The 26,879-nt window shown below is 44.7% G+C and overlaps 1 protein-coding gene across 3 annotated transcripts in view; it reads right to left on the reverse strand.

Moving 5' to 3' along the window:
• The window catches only part of LOC140194557 (probable C-mannosyltransferase DPY19L4), a 99,780-nt gene extending 79,580 nt beyond the window's left edge, over positions 1–20,200 (reverse strand). Inside the window, exons 1-3 of one of the 3 annotated variants that reach the window (XM_072251784.1) lie at positions 20,175–20,200; positions 10,339–10,574; positions 2,095–2,216 (exon numbers count right to left, since the gene is read on the reverse strand). In XM_072251784.1, coding sequence (XP_072107885.1) covers positions 2,095–2,216; positions 10,339–10,567 — 351 coding nt within the window. In that variant the 5' untranslated portion in view covers positions 10,568–10,574; positions 20,175–20,200. Of the gene's footprint in view, positions 1–2,094; positions 2,217–10,338; positions 10,575–10,740; positions 10,815–14,211; positions 14,231–20,174 lie in introns of those variants that run through there. The other 2 variants (XM_072251790.1, XM_072251776.1) reach the window with 2 other exon arrangements.
• Between the last annotated feature and the right edge of the window lie 6,679 nt (positions 20,201–26,879).

Below are 26,879 nucleotides of genomic sequence, written 5' to 3' on the forward strand. Positions count from 1 at the left end.
CCAGTAAGTGATACTACACTGTACATACATTATTTCTACTTTATATAGGCTGTGTATTTTTACGTGTTATTTGGTATGATTTGGCAGCTTCATAGCCTAAAGGTTACTGGAGAGTGTTTTTGCCGATGGCGCTTGTGTGAGATTTTTGCCACGGTGGACAGTGCAGGCAACGATTGTGGAGAAGTATTTCTACTTTATATAGGCTGTATATTTATCATATCATTCCTGCTTTTACTATATGTTACTGTTATTTTAGGTTTTATGTGTTACTTGGCATGATTTGGTAGGTTATTTTTGGGTCTACGAACGCTCACAAAATTTTCCCATATAAATAAATGGTAATTGCTTCTTCGCTTTACAACATTCCGGCTTACAAACCGTTTCATAGGAACGCTCTACCTTCGGATGGTGGGGGTAACCTGTATATGTCGTGTGCCTTCTGAATTGCTTCCAGAAATTCCAGCCATTTCTGCTCTGCTGTCATCCCTGGCAGTGTTCTTTTCCAATCAATTCTGGCCAAATCTTCTCTCATGCCTCTGTAATTCCCTTTACTCCACTTTAACAGTGAAGCATCTGACTTTAGCTTCTCCTCCTCAAATTTCAGGGTGAATTCGATCATACTTTGATCACTTTCCCTAAGGGTTCTATTACCTTAAGCTCTCTAATCAAACCGGTTCATTGCAGAACACCCAGTCCAGACTAGCTGATTCTCTAGTGGGCTCAAACACTAGCTGCTTTAAAAAGCCATCTCGTCAGCAATCTAAAAACACCCCTCCTGGAATCCAGCACCAGCCTGATTTTTCCAATCTATCTGCATATTGAAGCTCCCCCATGACTATTGTAAAATTGCCCTTTTGGCATGCATTTTCCATCTCCCATTGTAATTTGTAGGCCACATCCTTACTACTGTTTGGGGGTCTGCATTTAACTCCCATCAGGGTCTTTTTACCCATGCAGTTCCTTAGCTGTATCCACAATGACTTACCACCTTCCAATCCTATGTCATCTCTTTCTAATGATTTGATTTCATTTTTTTTAAACCAACAGAGCAATGCCCTTCCCTCTGCCTTCCTGCTTGTCCTTTCAATAGAATGTGTATCCTTGGACATTAAGCTCTTCAATCCATGATGTTGTGCTGACCTTTTAACCCACTCCAAAATCAATCAGCTCCTTCGCTCCTACACAGATCCCCATTTTTCTATTATCCATGTTAAATGCCTCTATCTATTTGCCTCTATCACCACCCTGGCAGCACATTCTGCGCACCCACCCTGTGTGAGGGAAAACAACCCCCCCCCCTCCGCCGATACTCTCCTCCTGATATCTCAAAATTATGCCCCTTTCAATCGATGCCTCTTATCATCTTGGACACCTCTATCAAGTCACCTCTCGTCCTCCTTCACTCCAAAGAGAAAAGCCCTAGCTCACTCAACCTATCCTCAAAAGGCATTCTCTCTAATCCAGGCAGCATCCTGGTAAATAAGTAATAGAATAAGGTAGATGAACTTGTAGCACAGTTGCGGTTTGGCAGGTATGATGTAGGCATTACTGAATTGTGGCTGAAAGATTATAGCTGGGAGCTTATTGTCCAAGGATACACATTGTATTGAAAGAACAAGCAGGAAGGCAGAGGGAAGGGCATTGCTCTGTTGGCTTAAAAAAAAAATGAAATCAAATCATTAGAAAGAGATTGAAGGGCCTGTATGTACTGTGCTGTTATGTTCTGTGTTATCATACTAGGGAACTATTCAATAGCCTTATAAAATAAGAGGGGGATGCCAGACATAACTTTCTTACACAGAGAGTGGTGAGTGCATGGAACACCCTGCCAGGTGTTGCGGTTAAGGCAGATGCACGAGGGACATTTAAGAAACTCTTAGGTAGACACATGGATGGTAGAAAAATGTTGGGTTATGTAGGAAGGAAGGGTTAATTGATCTTAGAGTAGATTAAAGGGTCAGCACAACAATGTGGGCCGAAGGGCCTGCTCTGTACTATTCCGTGATCATCTTCAGGAAAGGATCAGGAAGAAGAAATATGACATTATTCTAAACAGCATACTAAGCAAACATCAAATTTTACACATAATCTCACCTGTCTGCTGGAAAACCAGAATTTTCTTTCATGAAATGTAGAAAGGTACACAGCGTACAACATTCCGCTCGCAATGGCTGCCCAGCTGCCAAAGAAAACCTTTGCCCACTGATGAAGGGCTGCTGCAAAACAATTTAAGAACAAGTAATTAACTCTTGGACTAATATGAATTCATAAATATCTCACACACTGGATACATACTTTTGCATAAATATATGAAATAATTAACAATGGAATCAATGTAATTAAATTTATCAATTAATTAAGCCTTTTCATCCTCCAAGGGTTGAAAAAGCAAGTGCACTTTAGACTTGTTAATAAACTCACTATTTACAAGTTAACCTTAAAATTATAATTCTGTGTTATAAATATGTAGGATCACAATAAGACCCTAAGACAGAGAAGCAGATTTAGGCCATTTGGCCTATCGAGTCTGCTCCGCCATTCTATTATGGCTGATTTATTAACCCTCTCAATCCCAGTCTCCTGCCTTCTCCCTGTAACCTCAGATCCCCTGATTAATCAAGAACATATCAACCTCCACTTTAAATATACCCAAAGACTTGACCTCCATAGCTGTTTGTGGCAATAAATTTCACAGATCCACCACCCTCTGGCTAAGGAAATGTTTTCTCATCTTTGTTCTAAATGAACATCCTTCAATTCTGAGGCCATGCTACGCCTCTCAATATTTGATAGTTTTCAGTGAGATTCCCCAACCTATTCATCCAAACTTGAGTATGCCCAGGCCCAGAGCCAACACGCCTCAGGTTTACCATTCCATTTCCAGAATAATTCTTGTAAATCTCCTCCGGACCTTCTTCAATGCCAAAGTGTGCAAAACTACTTTCAATACTCCAAGTGCAATCTGACCAATGCCTTATAAAGCCTCGCTGTTACATTCTTGCTCTTGTATCCTACTCCTGTCGAAATGAATGCTAACATTGCATTTTCCATCCTTACCACTAACTCAACCTGCTAGATTACCTCAGCAAGAGGAATTCTGCAGATGCGGGAAATTCAAGCAACACACATCAAAGTTGCTGGTGAACGCAGCAGGCCAGGCAGCATCTCTAGGGAGAGGTACAGTCAACGTTTCAGGCCGAGACCCTTCGTCAGGACTGGACGTTTCAGACCGAGACCCTTCGTCAGGACACTGATGAAGGGTCTCGGCCTGAAACGTCGACTGTACCTCTCCCTAGAGATGCTGCCTGGCCTGCTGCGTTCACCAGCAACTTTGATGTATGCTGCCAGATAACCTCCCAATTCTGGCCAACTCCTCTCCCACACCTCTGTAATTCCACTGTAATACACACACATTTGTTTTTAGCTTCGCTTCCTCAAACTGCAGAGTAAATTCTATCGTATTATGATCACTGCCTCTTAAGGGTTTCTTTACCTTAAACTTCCGAATCAAACCTGGGTCATTAGATTAACCCAATACAGAACTGCCCGTTCCCTTGAGGGCTCAACTACAAGCTGCTCTAAAAAAAACCATCACATAGGAATTCTACAAATTCCTTCTCTTGGGATCTAGCACTTACTGGATTTTCCCAAATCTACCTGCATATTGAAATCGCCCATGATTATCATAACTTTGTCCTTTTTACACACCTATTCTACCTCCCGTTGTAATTTGTAGCCCACATTCTGGCTACTGTTCTGAGGCCTATATATAACTCCCTTCAGGGTCTCTTTACCCTTGCAGTTTCTAAACTCCAACCACAAGTATTCTACATCTTCCGATCCTATGTCACTTTTGCCAAGGGGTTGATTTCATTTTTTTTAAAGCCAACAGAGCCAGCCACACCCTCTGCCTACCTGCCTGTCCTTTCGATACAATGTATATTCTTGGATTCTATTGACTATGATCTTTTTTCAGTCATGACTCAAAATCATACCAGCCAATCTCTAACTACACAAGATCATCAACCTTATTCCGTATACTGAGTCCAATCAAATAAACACATTCCGTCTTGTGTTCATCACCCTTGTTGATTCTGGCCCCTCGTTACCCACTAACTGCAATTTGGCCTTATCATCTGCCTGTGCCACACTACACAATGCGTCTAGGTATACACCAGCTACTCCACCCTCAGCTGGTTCCCATCCCCTTGCCAAATCAGTTTAAACCCTTCCCAACAGTTCTACCAAACCTGCACACAGGATATTGGACCCCCTTGGGTTCAAGTGTAACCTGTCCCATTTGTACAGGTCATATCTTCCCCAGAAAAGACCCCAATGATCCAGAAATCTAATCCACACATTCATCTGCCAATCTTCCTGTTCTTACCCTCACTGACTGTGGCACAGGCAGCAATCCAGAGATTGCTACCCTGGAGGTCCAGCTTTTAAGCTTTCTACCCAAATCCCTATAATCTCTCTTCAGGATCTCCCCCCTTTTCCCGTCAACGTCATAGACATTAATACCCATCATGATTTCTGGCTGTTCACCCTCCACCTTTAGAATGCCGCGGACCCGATCCGAGACATCCCGGAGTCTGGCACCCGGAAGACAACATACCATCCAGGTGTTCCTTTCCTGTCTATCTGCCACCTGCTCTTCTAACTATGGAATGCACTCTCACCACTGCACCCCTCTTCTCCTCCCTTTCCTCCTGAGCCACAAAGCCAGAATCAGCGCCAGAGACCTGGTCGCTGGGGCTTCCCCCGGTGGGTTGTTCCCCCCAGCGTTATCCAAAGTGTATGAACAGCCACAGGTCTACTCTGCACTAGCTGCCTATTCCCTTTCCTTCTCCTGACAGTCATCCAGGTACCTGCCTCCTGCAACTTGGGGATGACTACCTCCCTGTAGTTCCTGTATATCATCTCCACAGTTTCTCATACGAGCCAAAGGTCATCCAGCTGCTGCTCCAGTCCCTTAACACTGGTCCCTAAGGAGCCGCAGCTTGATGCACCTCATGCAGATGTACTTATCAGGGAGACTGGAGGTCTCCCAAAGTTCCTACATCTCTCACAAGAAATACATCACTAACCCCTAGATCCTTTCTCAGCTCACCAGCTATGTACTAACAGAAAACAGAATCTTACTAGAAATTTTATTTCTTACTTAAAACCTCTGCCTGTTGTCGCCCAAGCCTGCTGAGCCAAAGCCAGACCAATAGCCACTCGCTCTATATCTCCTTTCTTTTTACTGGCCTTGTGCTGATTTCAGCCTGCTGAAAGAAAGCTGAAAGCTTCTGAGCTCTTTTTAAACTTCACACCAAGGCACAAACGAGCCATTCCTCTCGCTGACTTCAGCCCGACAAAAGCCTCACACGGCAATTCTTTATAGAACCATAGTCTGCCTCTGCGCAGTTCAGTTCTATAGTGGCAAGTTTACCTCATGAATAGATTTCTTCCAGGCTATATGAGACTGACGCACTACCGACTGCACCAAAAAAGCACTTAACAGAGGTGTACAAGATGATAAGAGATGGCAAACATTTTAATTCCCTTTCCGACACGCAAGTCCATTGATCCTCCTGTGCCACGATGAAGCCACCCTCAGAGTGGAGGAGCAATGCATTACATTCCATCTTGGTAGCTTCCAACCTAACGGCATGATTATCGACTTCTCCTTTTCCCTCCCCTCTTCTTCTATTCCCACTCTGGCCTCTTACCTCTCCTCACCAGACTATCACCTCCCTCGATGTCCCTCCTCTTTCCCTTTCTCCTATGATCCACTCTCCTCTCCTATCAGATTCATTCCTCTCCAGCCCATTATCTTTCCCACTCACACGGCCTAACTATCACCTTCTAGTTATCCTCCTTCCCCCGCCCCCCCCAACTTTTTATTCTGGCATATTCCCCCTCCTTTCCAGTCCTGAAGAAGGGTCTCAGCCCAAAACATCAACTTTTTATTCATTTCCATAGACGATGCCTGACCTGCTGAGTTCCTCCAGCACTTTGTGTGTGTTGCTTTAGATTTTCAGCATCTGCAGACTTTCTCCTGTTATAGACTGAGTGGACAGCCAGGTACTTTTTCTCAGTACGGAAATGGCTAATACAAGGATCATAACTTTAAGGTGAATGGGAGAATGTATGGTGTGGGGGGGGGGGTGATGACAGAGGTAATTATTTTTTAAGATGTCAGGGAGTGGTGGGTGTGTGGAACACCCTGCTGGTGGGGTGGTGGGAGGCAGATTCATTAGGGACGTTTAGGAAACTCATTGATATGCAAATAGATGATAGAAAAATGGAGGCCCATGCAGAAGGGGAAGGTTAGAAACCATAAGATTAATCTCAGAGTAGTTCCTGAGCTGAAGGGTCTGTACTGTGTGGCAATGTGCTAGGTTCTTATGATGTGCTGGTTAAATGAAACCCAAAGCTTCAATATTAAAATAATGCTTATTATTAATAAGTTAAAATAGGGGCCTTCCACAATTTTTCCTTGAACTGCAGACATATAATTGATTATATTAACCAGCAAAGTAACTTAAATCAATACCACTTTATTTTAAAAAAAGATAGAAAAGATCAAATGGATGGGTGGTGGGAAAAGGGTCAGCATTGGTAAGAGGATTTTGTTTACAAGTATATCCCAGTGCAGAAATAATACCTTCCAAAAACAATTACCATCTTTTTGGGGTAACAGAATCACAAAAGATTACAGGGTGGGATTTTATCTAGAAAGCAATACTTGGGGATTGACTACTATGAGTTGGACAATCCACGCCAGGGGTACATTAAAAGAGCTACTTTTAAAATCAGGCGATGGAGATTTTAAAGGCAGAGCTTCGCGGCAGTTCGTCTGAGTTGAGGAGAGACCAATCAGAAAAGGGATTCATTAGAAAGGGCGAATAAAAATAACTCAAGTGCAAGCAGAGTGGCCACTGTTCTGAGTGGGCCTGTCTTTCCAGTGGCTTTGGCTCATCAAACTTGGGTGAGGTACATGGTCTTGTAAGTTACTCCCTTTCTGTTCTTACTTGTTCAGTTTCAGTAGTTTAGTGAGTCATAGCCATAGTCATACTTTATTGATCCCGGGGGAAATTGGCGCCGGAGCAGTGTGTGGGATGTGGGAAGTCTGGGAGATCTCCAGTATCCTAGATAAACACATCTTCAGGTGCATTGAGTTGCAGCTCCTGACAGAATGTATTAAGGAACTGGAGCTGCAGTTTGATGACCTTCGACTCATATGGGAGAATGAGAGGTGATAGACAGGAGCTACAGGGAGGTAGTCACCCCTGGGTTGCAGGAGACAGGTAACTGGGTGACTGTCAGGAGAAAGAGGGGGAATGCACAGCATACGTGTAGCCGTTCCCTTTATAATAAGTATACAACTTCAGATACTATTGAGGGGGCAACGTACCTGGGGGAGCCTCAGTGACCCAGTATCTGGCACTGAGCCTGATGCGGTGTTCAGAAGGGCAGAGAGGTGAAGAGGACTGCACTGGTGATAGATGATTGCCTAGTCAGAGGAACAGAGACGAGGCTCTGTGGGCACAATAGACACCTAGATGGTATGTTGCCTCCCTGGTGCCAGGATCAGAATGTCTTGGATCATGTCCGTGGCATTCTCAAGATGAGGGTGAGCAGTCACAAGTCTGGGTACATATTGGCACCAATGACATAGGCAGACAAGGTGAAAAGGTCCTGAAGAGAGATTCCAGGGAGCTAGACAGAAAGCTGAGAAACAGGACCTCCAGGGTAGTAATCACTAGATTGCTGCCTGTGCCACATGGCAGTAAGGATAAGAATAGGATGATCTGGCAGGTGAATGTGTGGCTGAGGAACTGGTGCAGGGGGCAGGGGTTCAGATTTATGGATCACTGGGGAAAGTGTGACTTGTACAAAAGGGACAAGTTACACCTGAACCCGAGGGGAACCAATATCCTTGTGGGTAGGTTGGCTAGACTTGTTCGGGAGGGTTTAAACTAAATTGGCAGGGAGAGGGAAACCAGAGTGATAGTGCAGAAGATGAAGTAGTTGGCTTTAACAAACAGAAGCAATGTGCAGTGAGACTCCTAGCAAGCAGAGACTAATGATAGGGCAAAATCGCAGTCATCCAGATGAGCTGCAATGTACAAGGTGGACAAATTGTGAATACAGGAGTGGAGGTGTTATATTTGGGTGTGCGCTATACATGGAATAAGACAGATCAACTCGCAGCACAGTTACAGATTGGCATGTATGATATTGCGGGTCTCTCTGAATCATGGCTGAAGAAGAGCTTAATGTCCAAGGATACACATTGTATCAGAAGGATGGGCAGGAAGCAGAGGAGGTGGCGTGGCTCTGTTGGTTTAAAAAATGAAATTAAGTCATTTGAAAGAAGTCAGGGGATTGGGGCTGAGAGGAAAAATGAATCAGCCATGATGAAATGATGGAGCAGACTCGATGGGCCAAATGGCCTAATTCTGCTCCTATATCTTACGGTGATATAGACTACAATTTAATGTGGTTTTTTTGCAACAGTTGATGTGAGTTTGCAACAGTAATTCAAGTTTAATGTTATTTTCAGTACACAAATGTAAAGGAGAATGAAATAATTGTTATTCTGGATCTGATGCAGCACAAAAAAACCAATCAGATAAAAGAACACAATAATTTTTAAAAAATTCAATAAATATAAGTACAGAAGAAAGCTTATATACATTGATTGCATGACCATAAAGTAACGCAAGCTACGGGAATGTCTGTACATAAGATGACTAACAGGAAGTGATAAAGTCGTGGTGGTTGGTCGGGGGGGTGTGGTGGGTTGAACATGATTTGCAGAGCAAAGATTTAAGGCCGGGTATGACATTAAGATGAATGGTGGGGTGGAGATACATCTCTACCAAAGGAAGGCATCCCTCTGCCAGCTTGCAGGTAACCCTGGGCAAGGTCTAGCACCTGCTCAACCCCCAGTCAGGGTCACATGATGCGATGAGAACAAGTGGTGGATGGTCATATGAGCAGCTGGTGCATATCATAAGTCCTGGTTATGCGACCACTGATGCAGGCAGACAAGCTCTGAAGAGGTTTGATAATGGCAGGGGTCACCCATCTTGTAAAGACACTGCCCAGAAGGCAATGGCAAACCACTTCCGTCGAAAAATTTACCAGGAAACAATCATGGTCAAAGGCCATGATCACTCACATCTTACAACATGGCAGATAATGATGATGGTGACATAAAGAGGTGTCATGTCTCTATGGAGACATATTGAGATCGTGAGTATCAGAAGCAGAAGACAGGACAGGGATCACTGCTTCCCGATTGACCGTGACTTTCATGTCAGGACTGAGGTTAAGATCTTCAAACAGAATCTTTTACCTCAGATGGCTAAAGGATATACTGGTGCACTGATGGCCAATGGTTTGCTGATGCTGAGATCTGGCTTTGGGACATAGGAGGTGGTCCCTAGTGTTCAGGAATCATCAGTGGTCCATACTGAAGGGGGCAAATTGGTAAAGAGCCTTTGGCTTGTGAAATGAGTGCAAAGTCCAACCTCTCAAACCGTCAACAACTTGGAAAATATCCCATCAACATACCCGCACTGTCTTCACACTACTGCTCATCTACAGAGTGACCTTGGCTCTGGAGTACAGGTTCAAAGTTCAAAGTAAATTTATTATTAAAGTACATTTATGTCATTATATGCAACCCTGAGATTCATTTTCTTACGGGCATACTCAATAAATTTGTAATAGAATCAATGAAAAACCACATCAACTTGGGAGTTCAACCGGTACGCAAAAGAGAATAAACTGTGCAAATACAAAAATAAATAAAAATAAACAAGTAAACAATAAATATCAAAAACATGAGATTAAGAGTTCTTGAAAGTGAGTCTATTGGTGTACTCACTGAAAATTAGAAGCATGGGGGGGGGGGGGATCTCACTGATACCAAACAAATTTTGAAAGGTCTAGACAAAGTGGAAAGGGAGAGGATGTGAAGGGATTTCTTTAGCCAAAAGGTGGTGAATCTATGGAATTCATTGTCACAGATGGTTGTGGAGACCAAGTAATTGAATATATTTAAAGCAGAGGTTGATAGGTTCTTTATCAGTCAGGGTGTTAAAGGTTTCAGGGAGAAAGCAGGAGAATGGGGTTGAGACGGAAAATTAATCAACCATGATGGAATGGCGGAGCAGAGTCAATGGACCAAATGGTCTAATTCTATTCCTGTGTCATCTGATATGTTCTGATGTAGACCTGAATCTGAATGTGAACGTGGTGTCACTCTGTTACTGAAGTAATAACGAATCTCAAAACCACAGTGTAACAAAAGCAAGAGGAAGTAAAAATGCTTACGCTTGCTTTTCGTATCATTGCCCCTGGCATCATTTCCGTCTTTCAGTGTAATTTCTTCTTCATCCCTAGGGGGAATACCTCCTGCAGGGGTTTGCTCTTGTTCATGCTCATCTTTTACAGCACATTCCTCTGGGCCTGTATCTATTGATGAAGCTTCGGGCCTTGCCTCCCCTTGACTGGTATGATCTTCCAGACATTTCTGTTTTCTTCTCTTCCTTGTCTCTATCATTTCACCCCTAATATAAAAGCTGGTTAATTAGTAAAAGTGTTCAAGAGTAAGTCAAAATAATTTTGAGAACATTTGAAACTACTGTAATCATTGTTTCATTAGTAAAATTATTCTGAACTCAACAGTAAGACAAAATTAATTAGAAAAAATTAAAAACTATTAAACTAACATACATCTCAATAAGAATGAAATCCTGGTGAAGATTTTCAGAAGGCCTTTGACAAGGTGCCATACATGAGGCTGCTTAGCAAGAAAAGAGCCTATAGAATTACAGGGTAGTTACTAGGAGCATTGGTTGATTGGCAGAAAACAGAGAGTGGGAATAAAAGGATCCTATTCTGGCTGGCTGCTGGTTACCAGTGGAGTTCCACAGGGGTTGGTGTTGGGACTGTTGCTTTTTACGATGTACGTCAATGATTTGGACTACAGTATTAATGGATTTGTAGTTAAATTTACCGATGATACAAAGATAGGTGGAAGAGCGGGTAGTGTTGAGGAAACAGAGAGCCTGCAGAGAGACTTCGATAGTTCAGGGGAATGGGCAAAGAAGCGGCAAATGAAATACAATTTTGGAAAGTGTATGGTCATGCACTTCAGTGGAAGAAATAAACGGGCAGACTATTATTCAGATGGGGAGAGAATTCAAAATGCAGATATGCAAAGGGACTTGGGAGTCCTTGTGCAAGATACCCGAAAGGTTAACCTCCAGGTTGAGTCGGTTGCAAAGAAGGTGAATGCAATGTTGCCATTCATTTCTAGAGGTATGGAATATAATAGCAGGGATGCTGACACTCAGGAACTTGAATCATCCTTGTGAACCTCCTCTGAACCCTCTCCAATGCCAGCACATCTTTTCTGAGATGAGGCGCCCAAGACTGTTCACAATACTCAAGGTGAGGTATCACCAGTGCCTTATAAAGCAGCATCACATCCCTGCTCTTTATTCTAGACCTCTTGAAAAGGATGCTAACATTGCATTTGCCTTCTTCACCAACAACTCAACCTGCAAATTAACCTTTAGGTTGTTCTGCTCAAGGACCAAGTCCCTTTGCATTTCAGATTTTTGGATTTTCTCCCATTTAGAAAACAGAACCCAATCCACCAGCCGCTCCACTTACTCTCTAAACTCCGTCTCGTCATCGTTCTTGATAAGGGAAGCCACTGTTGTGTCACCCACAAACATGATGACATGGCTTGAGATGGATCCTGTGACACGTTCGAGCATCCGCAGTGTGAACAGCAGCGGGCTAAGCACACAGCCAATGCTCAGTGTAATGGGACAAGAGACTCACTGTGGCCTCATTATTACTGAGTCCAGTATCCAATTTCAGAGGGAGGCGTAGAGACGCATCAAGGACAGTTTCCCCACCAGTTTCTGGGGTATGATGGTGTGGAACACTGAAATGAAATCTGTAAATAGCCATCTGGCATACAAGTTCCCATTTACAAGATGGGCAGGACAGAGAGGAGGGCAAAGCCTGTTGTATCGCCAGTGGATCAACTTGAGCAATGTGAACTGGATCGGGTACAATGTAGCTGGGAGAAAAGCTTTAATGTGGTCCATGACCAGCCGCTCAAAGCACTTCATAATGGTTGATGTTAATGGCAGATTACTGTTGCCTTCTTTGGCAGTGGAATAATGGTTGCCACCTTGAAAACCAAGGGGACAATGGATTCAGATTTCTGGATAATGAGTAACTCTTTTTGGGCAGGTGGGAGCTGTACTGAAAGGACGGTTGCACCTGAATCCAATAAGGACCAATATTTTTGCAGGAAGGTTTAGTAGAGCTGTTGGGGGTGGGTTAAACTAATATGGCAGGGTGATGGGAACCAGGATGACAGAGCTAAGGATGATCCAGCAGGTCTACAAGTAGATGATGAGTGTAACATGAATGTAAGGAAGGACAAGCCAATGATTGAGTACAAACGCAGACAGAGCAAAGAGTTAAATTGTACCACAGAGGCAAAATTCAAAAGGGCGAAGAATGCACGACTGGAGGTGCTGTATTTAAATGCGCGTAGCATTCAGAATAAGGTGGATGAACTCGTGGCACAATTAGAGATAGGTCGGTATGACGCTGTGGGCATCTGAGTCCTGGCGGAAACAAACTCATAGTTGGGAGCTTAACATCAAAGGATATATTTTGTATCAAAAGGACAAGCAGGAAGCAAAGGCGATGGTGTGGCTCTGTTGGTAAGGGATGGAATTACATCTTTAGAAAAAGGTGACACAGGGTCAGAGAATGTTGAATCTTTGTGGGTGGAGTTAAGAAACTGCAAGGGTAGAAAATCATTATGGGGTTCATATACAGGCCTCCAAATAATAGCCAAGATGTGGGGTTGAGATTGCGAAGGAAGCTGGAAAAGACATGTAATAAGGGTAATGTCACAATTGTAATGGGGGATTTTAATATGCAAGGGGATTGGGAAAATCAGGTTGGTGTCCACACAAAGAAAGAATTTGTTGAATGCCTATGAGATGGCTTTTTGGTGCAGTTTGTGCTTGAGCCTACTCAAGGAAAGGCTATCTTAGATTGGGTGTTGTGTAATAAACCAGATCTTATTAGGGAGCTCAATGTAAAGGAACCCTTAGGAGGCAGTGATCATAATATGCTTGAATTCAATCTGCAATTTGAGAGGGAGAAGCATAAATCACATGTATCAATATCGAAATGGAATAAAGGGAATTACAGAGGCATGAGAGAGGAGCTTGACCAGGTGGAAGACACAGGCGGGGACGATGGCAGAGCAGAGGTGGCTGAAGTTTCTGGGAAAAGTTCACAAGGCTCAGGATAGATATGTCCCACAGAGGAAAAAGTTCTCAAATGGCAGGGGTAGGCATCTGTGGCCGACAACTGAAGTTAAGTACTGCATAAAAGCCAGGGAAAGAGCATATAAGGTACTAAAAGTGAGTGGGAAGTTGGGTGATGGGAAAGCTTTTAAAATCCAACAAAAGGCAACTGGAACAGCTATAAGAAAGGAAAATGAGATATTTGAGGGCATATACTAGCCCACAATATAAGGCAGGATACCAAAAGTTGTTCAGTTATATAAAGAGTAAAAGGGAGATGAGAGTTGATATTGGACCATTAGAAAATGATGCTGGTGAGGTAGTAATGGGGGAAAGAGAAATGGCAGATGAACTTAATGAATACATTGCATTCTTTACTGTGGAAGACACTAGCAGCGCGCCAGAGGTCTGTGTGTGCCAGGGAGCAGGAGTGAGTACCACTGCTATTACAATAGTTCTAACTCCATAATCAAGTTCTCAGACGACACCACGGTGCCTGATCAGAGGGGATGACGAGACTGCCTACAGGGACGAGGTCCAGCACCTGGCCGCGTGGTGTGCCAACAACAACCTGGCTCTTAACACCCAGAGGACCAAGGAAATCATTGTGGACTTCAGGCATGCAAGGAGCCTCACTCACGTCCCCATCTACATCAACAGAGCTGTAGTGGAGCGTGTATCAAGCTTCAAATTCCTTGGTGTCCACATTTCCGAGGATCTTACCTGGTCCCTGAACTCCTCCGTCCCGATCAAAAAGGCGCAACAGTGCCTTTATTTCCTGCATCAAGAAAGCTCACCTCTGTCCCAGGGTACTGACAGACTTTTACCGCTGTACCATTGAGAGTATACTCACCAACTGCATCTCAGTGTGGTATGGCAATTGTCCCATATTGGACCGCAAAGCACTCCAGCGTGTGGTGAAAACTGCCCAGCGGATTATCGGCACCCAATTGCCCACCATTGAGAACATCTACCATAAACGCTGCCTGGACAGGGTGAAAAGCATTATCAGGGATGCATCTCACCCTAACCATGGACTTTTTACTCTCCTCCCATCCGGTAGGCACTACAGGAGCCTCCGCTCCCACACCAGCAGGCACAAGAAGAGCTTCTTCCCTGAGGCTGTGACCCTGCTGAACCTCTCATCGCAGCGCTAAGCAGTATTGCACCCATATTGTACCGTCTCATTACTTTTATATTTGTGTGCTGTAACACTTACTTTTTATTTGCAGTTATTTTGTAAATAACACTATTCTTTGCATTTCTGGTCAGATGCCAACTGCATTTCACTGGCTTTGTATCTGTACTCAGCACAATGACAATAAAGTTGAATCTAATCTAATCTAAAGGAAAGAGTGGTAAACAAACTCAAAGGTTTTAAAGTGGATAAATCACCAGGGCCAGATGGACTACATCCCAGAGCCCTGAGAAAGGTCATGATCTTTCAAGCATCACTTGATTCTGGCATGGTCGCAGGGAACTGGAAGATTATGTCACTCTGCTCCTTAAGAAGGGAGGAAGGCGAAAGGAAGGAAATTATAGGCCAGTTAGCCTAACCTCAGTGGTTGGGAAAGTGTTGCAGTCAATTATTAAGGATGAGGTTTCGGGGTACTGGAGACTAATGATAAAATAAGTCAAAGTCAGCATGGTTTCTGTAAAGTAGAATATAAAATCAGAAATAGAAACTCAAGAGTAACTGGATCACAGATGAAGATGAATAGGATTTAGGGTTGATGGAAGGAAGGTCAGGAGAGCACTAAAGACTCAATCAGATTTATTATCTCTGACATATGACGTGGAGTTTGTTTTTTCTGGCATCAGTGAAGTACACAGAGACAAAAATCTATAAAATACAATAATGAATCAATAATGCAAAAACAGGAATAACAAGTGCTTATGGCCTGTTCAGAAATCTCAGGGTAATTGAAACAAAATGAAAAACACACATAAAAATTGCTGGAGAAGGCAGTAGTCCTGACGAAGGGTCTCGGCCTGAAACATCAACTGTACCTCTTCCTAGAGATGCTGCCTGGCCTGCTGCGTTCACCAGCAACTTTGATGTGCGTTGCTTGAATTTCCAGCATCTGTAGATTTCCTCGTGTTTGCAAAATGAAAAACCTTGTTTTCTCAGACTACTCAAGGAAGGAGCAGAAATGAGTGAAGTAAAGGTGACAGGAAATAAAAGTAACACTCACAACACACTGGAGGAACTCAGCAGGTCGGGCAGCATCCATGGAAACGATCAGTCAACGTTTCGAGCTGGAACCCTTCGTCAGGACTGAAGAGGGAAGGGGCAGAGGCCCTATAAAGAAGGTGGGGGGAGGGTGGGAAGGAGAAGGCTGGTAGGTTCCAGGTGAAAAACCAGTAAGGGGAAAGATAAAGGGGTGGGGGAGGGAAGCAGGGAGGTGATAGGCAGGAAAGGTGAAGAAGGAATAGGGGAAAACGCAGGAAAGGTGAAGAAGGAATAGGGGAAAACACAATGAGTAGTAGAAGGAGGTGGAACCATGAGGGAGGTGATAGGCAGCTGGGGGAGGAGGCAGAGTGACATAGGGATAGGGGAAGGGAGGGGGAGGGAATTACCGGAAGTTGGAGAATTCTATGTTCATACCAAGGGGCTGGAGACTACCTATACGGTATATAGAACCACAGAACCATAGAAACTACAGCACAGAAACAGGCTCTTTGGCCCTTCTTGGCTGTGGCAAACCATTTTCTGCCTAGTCCCACTGACCTGCACACGGACCATATCCCTCCATACACCTCCCATCCATGTATCTGTCCAATTTATTCTTAAATGTTAAAAAAGAACCCGCATTTACCACCTCGTCTGGCAGCTCATTCCATACTCCCACCACTCTCTGTGTGAAGAAGCTCCCCCTAATCTTCCCTTTAAACTTTTCCCCCCTCACCCTTAACCCATGTCCTCTGGTTTTTTTCTCCCCTTGCCTCAGTGGAAAAGCCTGCTTGCATTCACTCTATCTATACCCATCCTAATTTTATATACCTCTATCAAATCTCCCCTCATTCTTCTACGTTCCAGGGAATAAAGTCCTAACCTATTCAACCTTTCTCTGTAACTGAGTTTCTCAAGTCCCGGCAACATCCTTGTAAACCTTCTCTGCACTCTTTCAACCTTATTTATATCCTTCCTGTAATTTGGTGACCAAAACTGAACACAATACTCCAGATTCGGCCTCACCAACGCCTTATACAACCTCATCATAACATTCCAGCGGATGGAGCGGTCCCCCAATCTGCATCGGGTTTCACCGATGTAGAGGAGGCTGCACCGGGAGCACCGACGCAGATTGGGGGACTGCTTCGTCAAGCACCTCCGCTCCATCCGCCACAACAGACAGGATCTCCCGATTGCCACCTACTTCAACTCTGCTTCCCATTCCCATTCAGATATGTCCATACATGGCCTCACCTACTGCCACGATGAGGTTAAACTCAGGTTGGAGGAGCAACACCTCATATACTGTCTAGGTAGTCTCCAGCCCCTTGGTACGAACATAGAATTCTCCAACCTGGTAATTCCCTCCTCCTCCCTTCCTCTATCCCTATGTCACTCTGCCTCCTCCCCCAGCTGCCTATCACCTCCCTCATGGTTCCGCCTCCTCCTTCTACCCATTTCGCTTTCCCCTATTCCTTCTTCACCTTTCCTGCCTATCACCTCCCTGCTTCCACTCCCCCACCCCTTTATCTTTCCCCTTACTGGTTTTTCACCTGGAACCTACCAGCCTTCTCCTTCCCACCCTCCCCCCACCTTCTTTATAGGGCCTCTGCCCCTTCCCTCTTCAGTCCTGACGAAGAGTTCCGGCCCGAACCGTTGACTGATTGTTCTCAAGGATGCTGCCCGACCTGCTAAGTTCTTCCAGCGTATTGTGAGTGTTGCTTTGACCCCAGCATCTGCAGAGTATTTTGTGTGTACAGGAAATAAAAGATTAGAAGTTTTGCTCTGAATCCAATAGGATAATATAATTCAGAATACTGATTCAACCAAGAGGTTTGGGGTTAACTTCAAGCGAACAGAAGCATTGGTAAACACTAAAGACAATGGCTTTGACCTTCCCATTGTTTACAAAGTGATTCAACACCCATTAAACAGTGGAATGCATCACAGTTTAAATGAATAACAATCCTATCTGCAAACCATTCACTGTTATTATCCAGTGACAGTAAGAGAGTAAAAGCATAAGCCATTCAGCCCATCAAGTCAGCTCCACCATTCCATCATGCTGATTTATTATCCCGACTCTCCTGCCTTCTCTCTGTAACCTTCAACGTCCTGACCTATCACCCTCCATTAAATATACCCAGTGACTTGGACGTCACAGCTGTCAGTGGCAACGAATTCCACAGATTCACCACCCTCTGGCTAAAGAGATTCCTCTTTACTCCACCACTATAGGAAACAGCCTCTCCACATCCACTCTATCTAGCCTTTCAATATTCCATAGGTTCCAATGAGATCCCCCTCATTAGAAACATAGAAAACCTACAGCACAATACAGGCCCTTCGGCCCACAATGCTGTGCTGAACATGTACTTACTTTAGAAATTACCTAGGGTTACCTATAACCCTCTATTTTTCTAAGCTCCATGTACCTATCCAGGAGTCTCTTAAAATAACCTATCGTATCCGCATTCTTCTAAACTCCAGTACAGGCCCATCTAACACTCCACGTACATTAACCCTTTCATTCCCAGGATCAATCTTGTGAACCTCTTCTGGATCCTCTCCAATGCCACATGTCTTTCTTAGATAAGGGGCCCAGGACTGCTCACAGTACTCCTAGTAGTCTGATCAATGCCTTATAAAGCCTCAGCATTCATCCTTGCTTTTATATTCTATCCCTTTTGAAATGAATGCTAACATTGCCTGTGCCCTCCTTGACCCTGACTCACCTGCAAGTTAAGCTTTAGGGAATCCTGCACAAGAACTCCCAAGTTCTTCTGCACCTCTAATTTCTGAATTTTCTTCCCACTTAAAAATTCTACGCTCTTATTCTTTCTACCAAAGTGTGTGACCATACACTTCCCTACACTCTATTCCATCAGCCACTTTTTTGCCTATTCTCCTAATCTGTTTAAGTTCTTCTGCAGACTCACAGCTTCCTCAGCACCTGTTTTCATATCATCTGCAAACTTAGCCACAAAGCCATCAATTTTGTCATCCAGATCATTGACACATAGCATGAAAAGAAGCAGTCCCAACACCAACAGTTACCGGCAGAAAACCAGAAAAAAATCTTTTTGCCTCCGGCCAGTCAGCCAATCTTCTGTCTATTCTGGTACCTTACCCATAATAAAAATACTTTCACATCTCCCTACTGCAGTTAAGAGACACTCCACTAATTTTAAGGTTCCAACCAAAAATTAGATCATTCAGTACAGATGATGAATTGAAAACTGAACCGTTGTGAGTACAGAATTTAATACAATATCTGTACAATCACTTGTATATTTTCCTCAAAATTAATTCACCCAGCATTTCCAGATCCTATTTTCCAAGTGTTGACGCAGCTCCTGGGTATTTTTTTTTATTTCATATTGCTTATATTGGTAGCTCTTCAATCTATTATTTGTGCTTTAGCAATTGCTCTGTATCTTTGTATGTTCAAACTTCAAGGATGAGAGGAGACATGATAGAGGTGTACAAGATAATAAGAGGAATAGATAGAGTGGGCCGAAGGGCCTGTACTGTGCTGTACTATTCTATGTTCTATGTAAATGTATTATCAAAGTACCTATACGTCATGATATACAACCCAGAAAATTGTTTCCTTGCAAGCTTACACAAGTAAATTCAAGAAACATAACAGAGTCAATGAAAGACTGCACTCGAAAGCAGAATTCAAAAGACAACGAACTGTGCAAATAAAAAAGAAAAAAAGAAATAATAATAATAGTAAACATATAATCCATAAATATCGAGAACATGTGGTGAAGGGTTCTTGAACGTGAGTCCATGGATTGTGGGAACAGTTCAGTAATGGGGATTGTGAAGTTATCCCCTCTTGTTCAAGAGCCTGATGGTTGAGAGGGTAATAACTTTTCCTGAACTTGGTACTGTGAGCCTGAGGCTCCTGTACCTTCTTCCTCATGGCAGCAGTAAGAAGAGAGCATAGTTTGGGTGGTGGGGTTTCTCGATGATGGATGCTGCTTTACCTAGGGTCCTAAAGGGTCTCAACCTGAAACATCGACTGCTTATTCCTCTCCATAGATGCTGCCTGACGCGCTGAGTTCTTCCAGCATTTTGTTACTCTGGAATGCCAACAACTGCATCTCTTGACTTATGATATGCAATCATCTATCAACCCCGTCTTCACAGCAGCTCTACACTTCAATTCACAACAAATGAGAAAACGTCAAAGTTAACCACGAATATTGTTCTCTTAACACAAAATAAATCTTCTGATCCCTCTCACACAGAGTTGATAACAGCCTCTGAGAACACACAAGCCCACACCACCTGGGTTCATTTGCAGGATACAGTGTGGAAATAGTAAAAGCACTCCTCTGCTTTAGATCTGATATTCAGTTTGGAGGATAAATTTACCGAGACCGCGTGAGTACAGGAAATGAACATATAAGAAGTCATTCGGCGTTTGAAAATACCCTCATGAAGCTACAGGAAGCCGTGATCTGATGCACACACCGAACCGCAGCACAGGGACTATCCAAAAATGCAACCTTTTCAATAAATACCAAGTACCGATCGCCCTTGATAAACACTAGAACGAAGGACAGAAAAAAATGCGTTTTAAGATGCCAGCTACGACATAACAGATAGACAAGTTAGCAACCAACCCTGCTCTCCAGCCGGAACGCCCCACACGAGTGCAGCAGAAAATACTGTCCGGCTGATCTGAAACATGGTTTCCCTGGCAGCAATGGCCTATGTTAAACACGGCTCCCAAACACGAGCGGCTTATTTTCAAGTGTGGTCATTGTCATTTTATTTTGAGGGGAATGTTTATATTTCAAAATCAGATTTATTATCACTGACATATGACATGAAATTTGTTGTTTTGCAGCAGCAGCAGTACAGTTCAAAGACATAAAATCCTATAAACTACAGGAATAAATAGTGCAAAAAGAAAGGGATAATAAGTTATTCATGGACCATTCAGAAATCTGATAACACCATAAGATACAGGAGCAAAATTAGACCATTTGGCCCATCAAGTCTCTCAGACATCCCACCCTACAAAAACTCATTTCAGGGAGGTAGCACCCCCGCCCCCCACAACCCCATATCCCCCCTCCACCGCCCCCCTCCCCGGTCGACCTCCAAGGGTGTATGTAATACTTCGTTTAGTGATTTTGTCTAATCTGTAAATCAAGTTAGGTATATGCAGCAAATGTGACATTAAAATATGTACTTATCATGTTAATTCTATTACAACTCTAAGCAAGTCTATGGGGAGTTTGGCCTCATCACATAGAACATAGAATAGTACAGCACAGTACAGGCCCTTCGGCCCACAATGTTGTGCTGACCTTCAAACCCTGCCTCCCATATAAGCCCCCACCTTAAATTCCTCCATATACCTGTCCAGTAGTCTCTTAAACTTCACTAGTGTATCTGCCTCCACCACTGACTCAGGCAGTGCATTCCACGCACCAACCACTCTCTGAGTGAAAAACCTTCCTCTAATATCCCCTTTGAACTTCCCACCCCTTACCTTAAAGCCAAGTCCTCTTGTATTGAGCAGTGGTGCCCTGGGGAAGAGGCGCTGGCTATCCACTCTATCTATTCCTCTTATTATCCTGTACACCTATTTTTTTTAGGGGGTTTTTTTGTTGTTTTTTTGTCTTGAGAGGAGACATGATAGGACATCACGTAGGACATCAATAGCGTAGCTCCTTGGAAGCTAGCCGGCTAGTTTAAATCAGGGGGTCGCCAACCTTTTTTGCACCACGGACCAGTTTAATATTGACAATATTCTTGCGCACCGGCCGACGGGGGGTGGGGGGTGGGTGTTAAACGCCTCCGGAATATAGGTGATAAGTCAACTATAAGCCACTTGCAAGTGGCTGATACACTCAATTTCGTTTCTAAAGGGGTTTATCTAATGAATTTAATATTAAACACACAGTGCATATTTTCCTCGCATGAATGTAGTGATAAGTCTATAACAGTGGTCCCAAACCTCCGGGCCGTGAAGAATGCAGTGGTAGCCGGGACGCACCCAGCACATCTTTAAGAAAAAAGCCGAAATAAACAAGCTAATTGATTAGGTGCCATCCGGCATGTAACTGTCGGTCTAGATCAGAGGCGACGCAATCGGCAATCGCCTCTTATCTGGGCCGACATTTACGTGCCGGGCGGCACCTAATTAATTAGCTTGTTTATTTCTCCTTTTTTCTTAAAGATGTGCTGGGTGCGTTCCGGCCACCGCTGCATTCTTCACGGCCCGGAGGGTGGGGACCACTGAATTATAAGTCACTTATAAGTCAATCACATCATAACATTTTAAGTAATGTTTGGATATTAAACACACGGCACATATTTTCCCCTTATGAACATATAAAATCATTGCAACACACCAATATCGCTGAATCAGTGGGAGCTCTGGGCTTGTTTCCCTGCAACAACACGGTCCTATCGAGGAGTGATGGGAGACAGCGATACTCGAAGGGGATTCCTTATGTCCAGTCTATTCAGCAATTCAGTTTTTGTTGCATTCATTGCAGAAAACTCTGCTTCGCAGAAATATGTTGGAAATGGAAGCAATGTTTTCAGTGCTTTCGTGGCTATCTCAGGATAGTCAGCCTTGACTTTGATCCAGAATGCTGGCAGAGATGTTATGTCAAACATACTTTTCAGCCCGCCGTCATTTGCAAGCTCGAGGAGTTGATCTTCTTCCCGCACTGACATGGATGATTCACCGGGGACATACACAAATGGGTCATGGACCCATTCCTTTGCACGTCTTGGGTCACTGATGACCTCGCATGCATTAAAGTTCAACAGTGCGTGACAGGGAATGAGGAAAGGTGCAAATGACTCATATTGTTTCCTCGTGGTCCGGTGGTTGGGGACTACTCTTAGCACGAAGAGAGACCAATCAGGATGCTCGCTCTCCCTCTCTCTCTCTCTCTCTCAAAAAAATCTATTTCCAGGATATTGTATATAATTTCTGGGCATCAGGGAGCCGCTATCAATATGCGGGAAACTCCCGGAACTTCCGGGAGAGGATGGATGTCTGAAGTCTGCTCCACCATTTCATGATGGTTCATCCATCTTCTCTCTCTGCCCTCTCTATCTTGCCTTCTCCTCATAACTCTTCATACCCCGACTAGTCAAGAATCTACCAACCTCTGTCTTAAGTATACAGGTACCCAGTAACATCCTCCACAGCAACTTGTGGCAACAAATTCCACAGATTCCTCATTCTCTGGCTAAAGAAATTCCTCCTCATGTCTGTTCAAAATGGACATCTCTCTACTCCAAGCCTGTATCCTCTGGTCTTAGACTCACCTACCATCAAAAACATCAAATGAGCAGCAGTTTTGTGGGCGAAAAAGTCTTGTTAATGAGAGAGGTCAGAGGAGAATGGCCAGACTGGTTCAAGCTGCCAGGAAGGTGACAGTAACTTAAATAACCATGGGTTACACAGACATCCCACCCTGCAAAAACTCATTTCAGGGAGGTAGCACCATCAATTTGCGGGAGACTTCCGAGAGAGGTGGGATGTCTGCAATAGAGTAGCTCCTTAGCAGCTGGCCAGCTAGTTTAAATAACGTTAGCTATGCTAATGAATGAATGACACCTGTTAAACTCACCTCAACATGTCTTTTACATTTTAACCCACCATGGGCAATAGAAAAGTCACTGTTGCAAACAGTGCAGCGAGCAACACTGTCATTATTTTGACCCCTATTAGGCAGGGGTACACTTTAGTGTAGTCTGGGGTGATGTACGTTTTATATTTTCTTTGGAACACTCTGCCATGGTGTGCTCTCGCTCGCGCTCTCTCTCTCTCTCTCTCGTGGTCGCTCGTGCGCTCTCAAGCACTCTCGCTTGCTGTATCTCACTTGCTGTATCTTGCTCTCTCGTTCTCTCTCGCGCTCTCTCTTGCTTGCACTCGCTCTCAAAAAAATTGATTTCCGTGATATTGTATATAATTTGCGGGCATCAGGGAGCCACTATTAATATGCAGGAGACTCCCGGAACTTCCGGGAGAGGTGGGATGTCTGGGTTACAACAGTGGTGTGCAGAACAGCATCTCTGAATGTACAACACATTAAACTTTGAAGTGGTTGGGCCACAATGGGTTCCACTCCTGTACCGAATAAAGTGGCCACTGTTACAACACGCACCCAACCACTCCCACCCATCTTCCTGGTTTTGGACGCTCTAACTCTCCAGAATATGGATAGCTGGCACAGCTCCTTTACAGAATCAGGCTGCCCCACTAATTGGCGGCTATATTTTGACTCCAGGATTTAATATTTAAAGAGCTCCTGAACTGAGGTTTGGTGCTCAGTCATCAGCTATAATCTGGATTTTTGTCTAACATTTAGTTGAGAACACTGTCTTTGTTTCAGTCTTGTATCGTGCCTTAATTCTAGTCCTGGATACTCCAGCACTTGGGTCTGAACCATCCTCGCCTAGGTCTCAGCACGACTGAGCCAACGTGGACCCATTCGGGTACCGGAGCCTCCTGTCAGCTGAGGCCAGCCACAGTGAGAAAGTTTCAAGACAGATCCTGGAGTTACACAACCTCCAGATTGCTGTGTGCCAACTATCGCAGGGAGGAAGCCAGAGTCGCTCGGGTGAGGCTGTCGGTCACTCGACAGACCCTGGAGAGACACAAAGACCCAGACTCTTGCCACGGCCTCCTTACTCAATGGTCACTGGTGTTCCAACTCCAGCCGGCCCAGTTCCTTACAAGCGTGGAAAGGCAGCCTTCATTATCTCTGTCCTGACCAGGAGAGCCCTGGCCTGGGCCACCGAGCATTGGGGCAAAGGTCAGAGATTTGCTCAGATTTGGAGGAATTCATGGCCACCGTGAAGAGGGTGTTCCATCATCCCACCGGAACTAACTGAGCCTCGGACAGTCTGATGAGGGCGTGTCAGGGCAGTCAGTCAGCAGTCAACTTTGTCATTGAGTTTCAGACTTTGGCCGATGAGAGTGGCTGGAATGGGGAGGCCTTGGTCACTCTGTACCCCACGGACTCTGAGGTGAACCAAAGGATGCCCTTCCCTTGAGGAAGTCAGTAGATGACTTAGAGGCTCAGATTGATCAGCCCATCCACCTTGATAATCGCCTGGCGAAATGAGGGAAACTACCTCAAGAGGTTGAAGAGGGCTAGTCCAAGCCTGGCCTCAACGCATCGCAGATCCACGCCCCAGCCTCGGACAATGATCAGCCCATCTCCTCCTCAGGATTCTGTCGAGCCCATGCAAGCCAGCTACGTAAGAATCTCCGCCAATGAGATATTTCAGCATCGGAGACGAGGCTGCTGTTATCACTGCTGGGAATGTCAAAGCTTCAGCCATCGGAGAACTGTTAAGACCTTCCTGTGTCAGAAGGTCTGACAGTAGCAGCTACTACTCCCAACCTCACGGACTTTAGGTGTCACACTGAGGGCGGAGATCTTCAGGGGTAAGAACTGATGTGAGGTGAATACCTTTTTGGATTCAGGGGCAGCTGGAAATTTCCTGGACCTGGGGACCGTCCACTAGTTCAACATACGGCTGCAGAAGTTGATCCAGCCCATCCTCGCAACTGTGCTGGACAGCCGTCCAAGCAACACACACACACACACACACACACACACACACACAGACACACACACACACACACACACACACACACACACACAGACACACACACACACACACACACACACAGACACACACACACACACACACACACACACACACACACACACACACACACACAGACACACACACACACACACACACACAGACACACACACACACACACACACACACACACACACAGACACACACACACACACACTCACACACACACACACACACACACACACACAGACACACACACACACACAGACACACAGACACACACACACACACACACACACTCACACACACACACACACACACACACAGACACACACACACACACACACACACACACACACAGACACACACACACACACACACACACACACACAGACACACACACACACACACACACACACACACAGACACACACACACACACACACACACACACACAGACAGACACACAATCAATGCAGGAGGAGCTCAGCAGGTCAGGCAGCATCTATGGAAAAGAGAACAGTTGACGTTTCGGGCCGAGACCCTTCAGTCGGACTGGAGAAATAAAGATAAAGAAGAGTCAAAAATGTGGGGGGAGGGGAGGGGGAAATACAAGGTGATAGGTGAAACCGGGAGGGGGAGGGGTGAAGTAAAGAGCTGGGAAATTGATCTCCAGCATCTGCATTTGTGGCTGGACAGCCGTCCACTTGGTTCGGGGCAGATCCAGCAGCAGACATTGGTCTTGCGGATGAGGATAGAGAATCATAACGAGGACATGAATTCAAAGGTTCATTTTATTACCAAAATATGCAACTCTGGAATTCTTCAGTTCTCCAGGTAGCCATGAAACCCAGAAAGAAAAGAAAGGCAGCACGATCATCAAACCCCAATTCACACCTCCCCACACAAAGACGAACAAAACGGATCAGGCACATCGACCCCCAAATCGCTCCTCCCACACAAAACAAAACCAAACAAAACAGATTGTGCACATCAATCCCCCAAAACCCTGCCCTCGCACAAAACAAGAACGAACAAAACAGATCAGGCAATCCACCCTTCCCAGTCCTTCCTCTCACACAAACAAAATGAACAAAATGGATCAGGTACATTGACCCACAAGTCCCTCCTCCCGCACAAAAGATCCACGGGCATTTTTGTTTGGACTACCAAAGTGGAGGCTGCTTTCACTGAGCTCAAACAGCGGTTCATGACAGCTCCATTTTTTTGCTGCACTAACCCAGACCTTCTCTTCATCGTGGAGGTGGATGCCTCGGACCTCAGAGTGGGTGCAATGTTGTCTCAATGGACACCTTCAGATAACAAACTGCACCTGTGTGTGTTCTTTTCTAGGCAGCTATCCCCAGCAGTGGTGAACAACAACATCGGAAATAGAGAGCTGCTCGCAGTCTAGTTGGTTCTGGAAGAATGGTATCACTGGCATGAGGGAACCATCAACCCTTTGGATGTATGGACAGTCTACAAGAACCTGGCTTAAACTCAGGAGGCCAGGAGACCGAATTCCTGGCGGGCCAGGTGGTCTCTTTTCTTTAACCATTGTAATTTCATCCTGATCCATTGACCGGGATTAAAGAACCAGAAACCAGATGCCTTGTCCTATCAGTTTGACAAACCCGAGCAAGGGGAGCAGCCTAAAACCATTTTGCCCCAAGCCAACATGAGAGCGCCAATTCGTTGGGGGATCAACAAACTTGTTTGCAAGGCCCAGGCACA

The sequence above is a fragment of the Mobula birostris genome, chromosome 1, assembly GCF_030028105.1.
Source record: "Mobula birostris isolate sMobBir1 chromosome 1, sMobBir1.hap1, whole genome shotgun sequence".
Taxonomy (NCBI): domain Eukaryota; kingdom Metazoa; phylum Chordata; class Chondrichthyes; order Myliobatiformes; family Myliobatidae; genus Mobula; species Mobula birostris.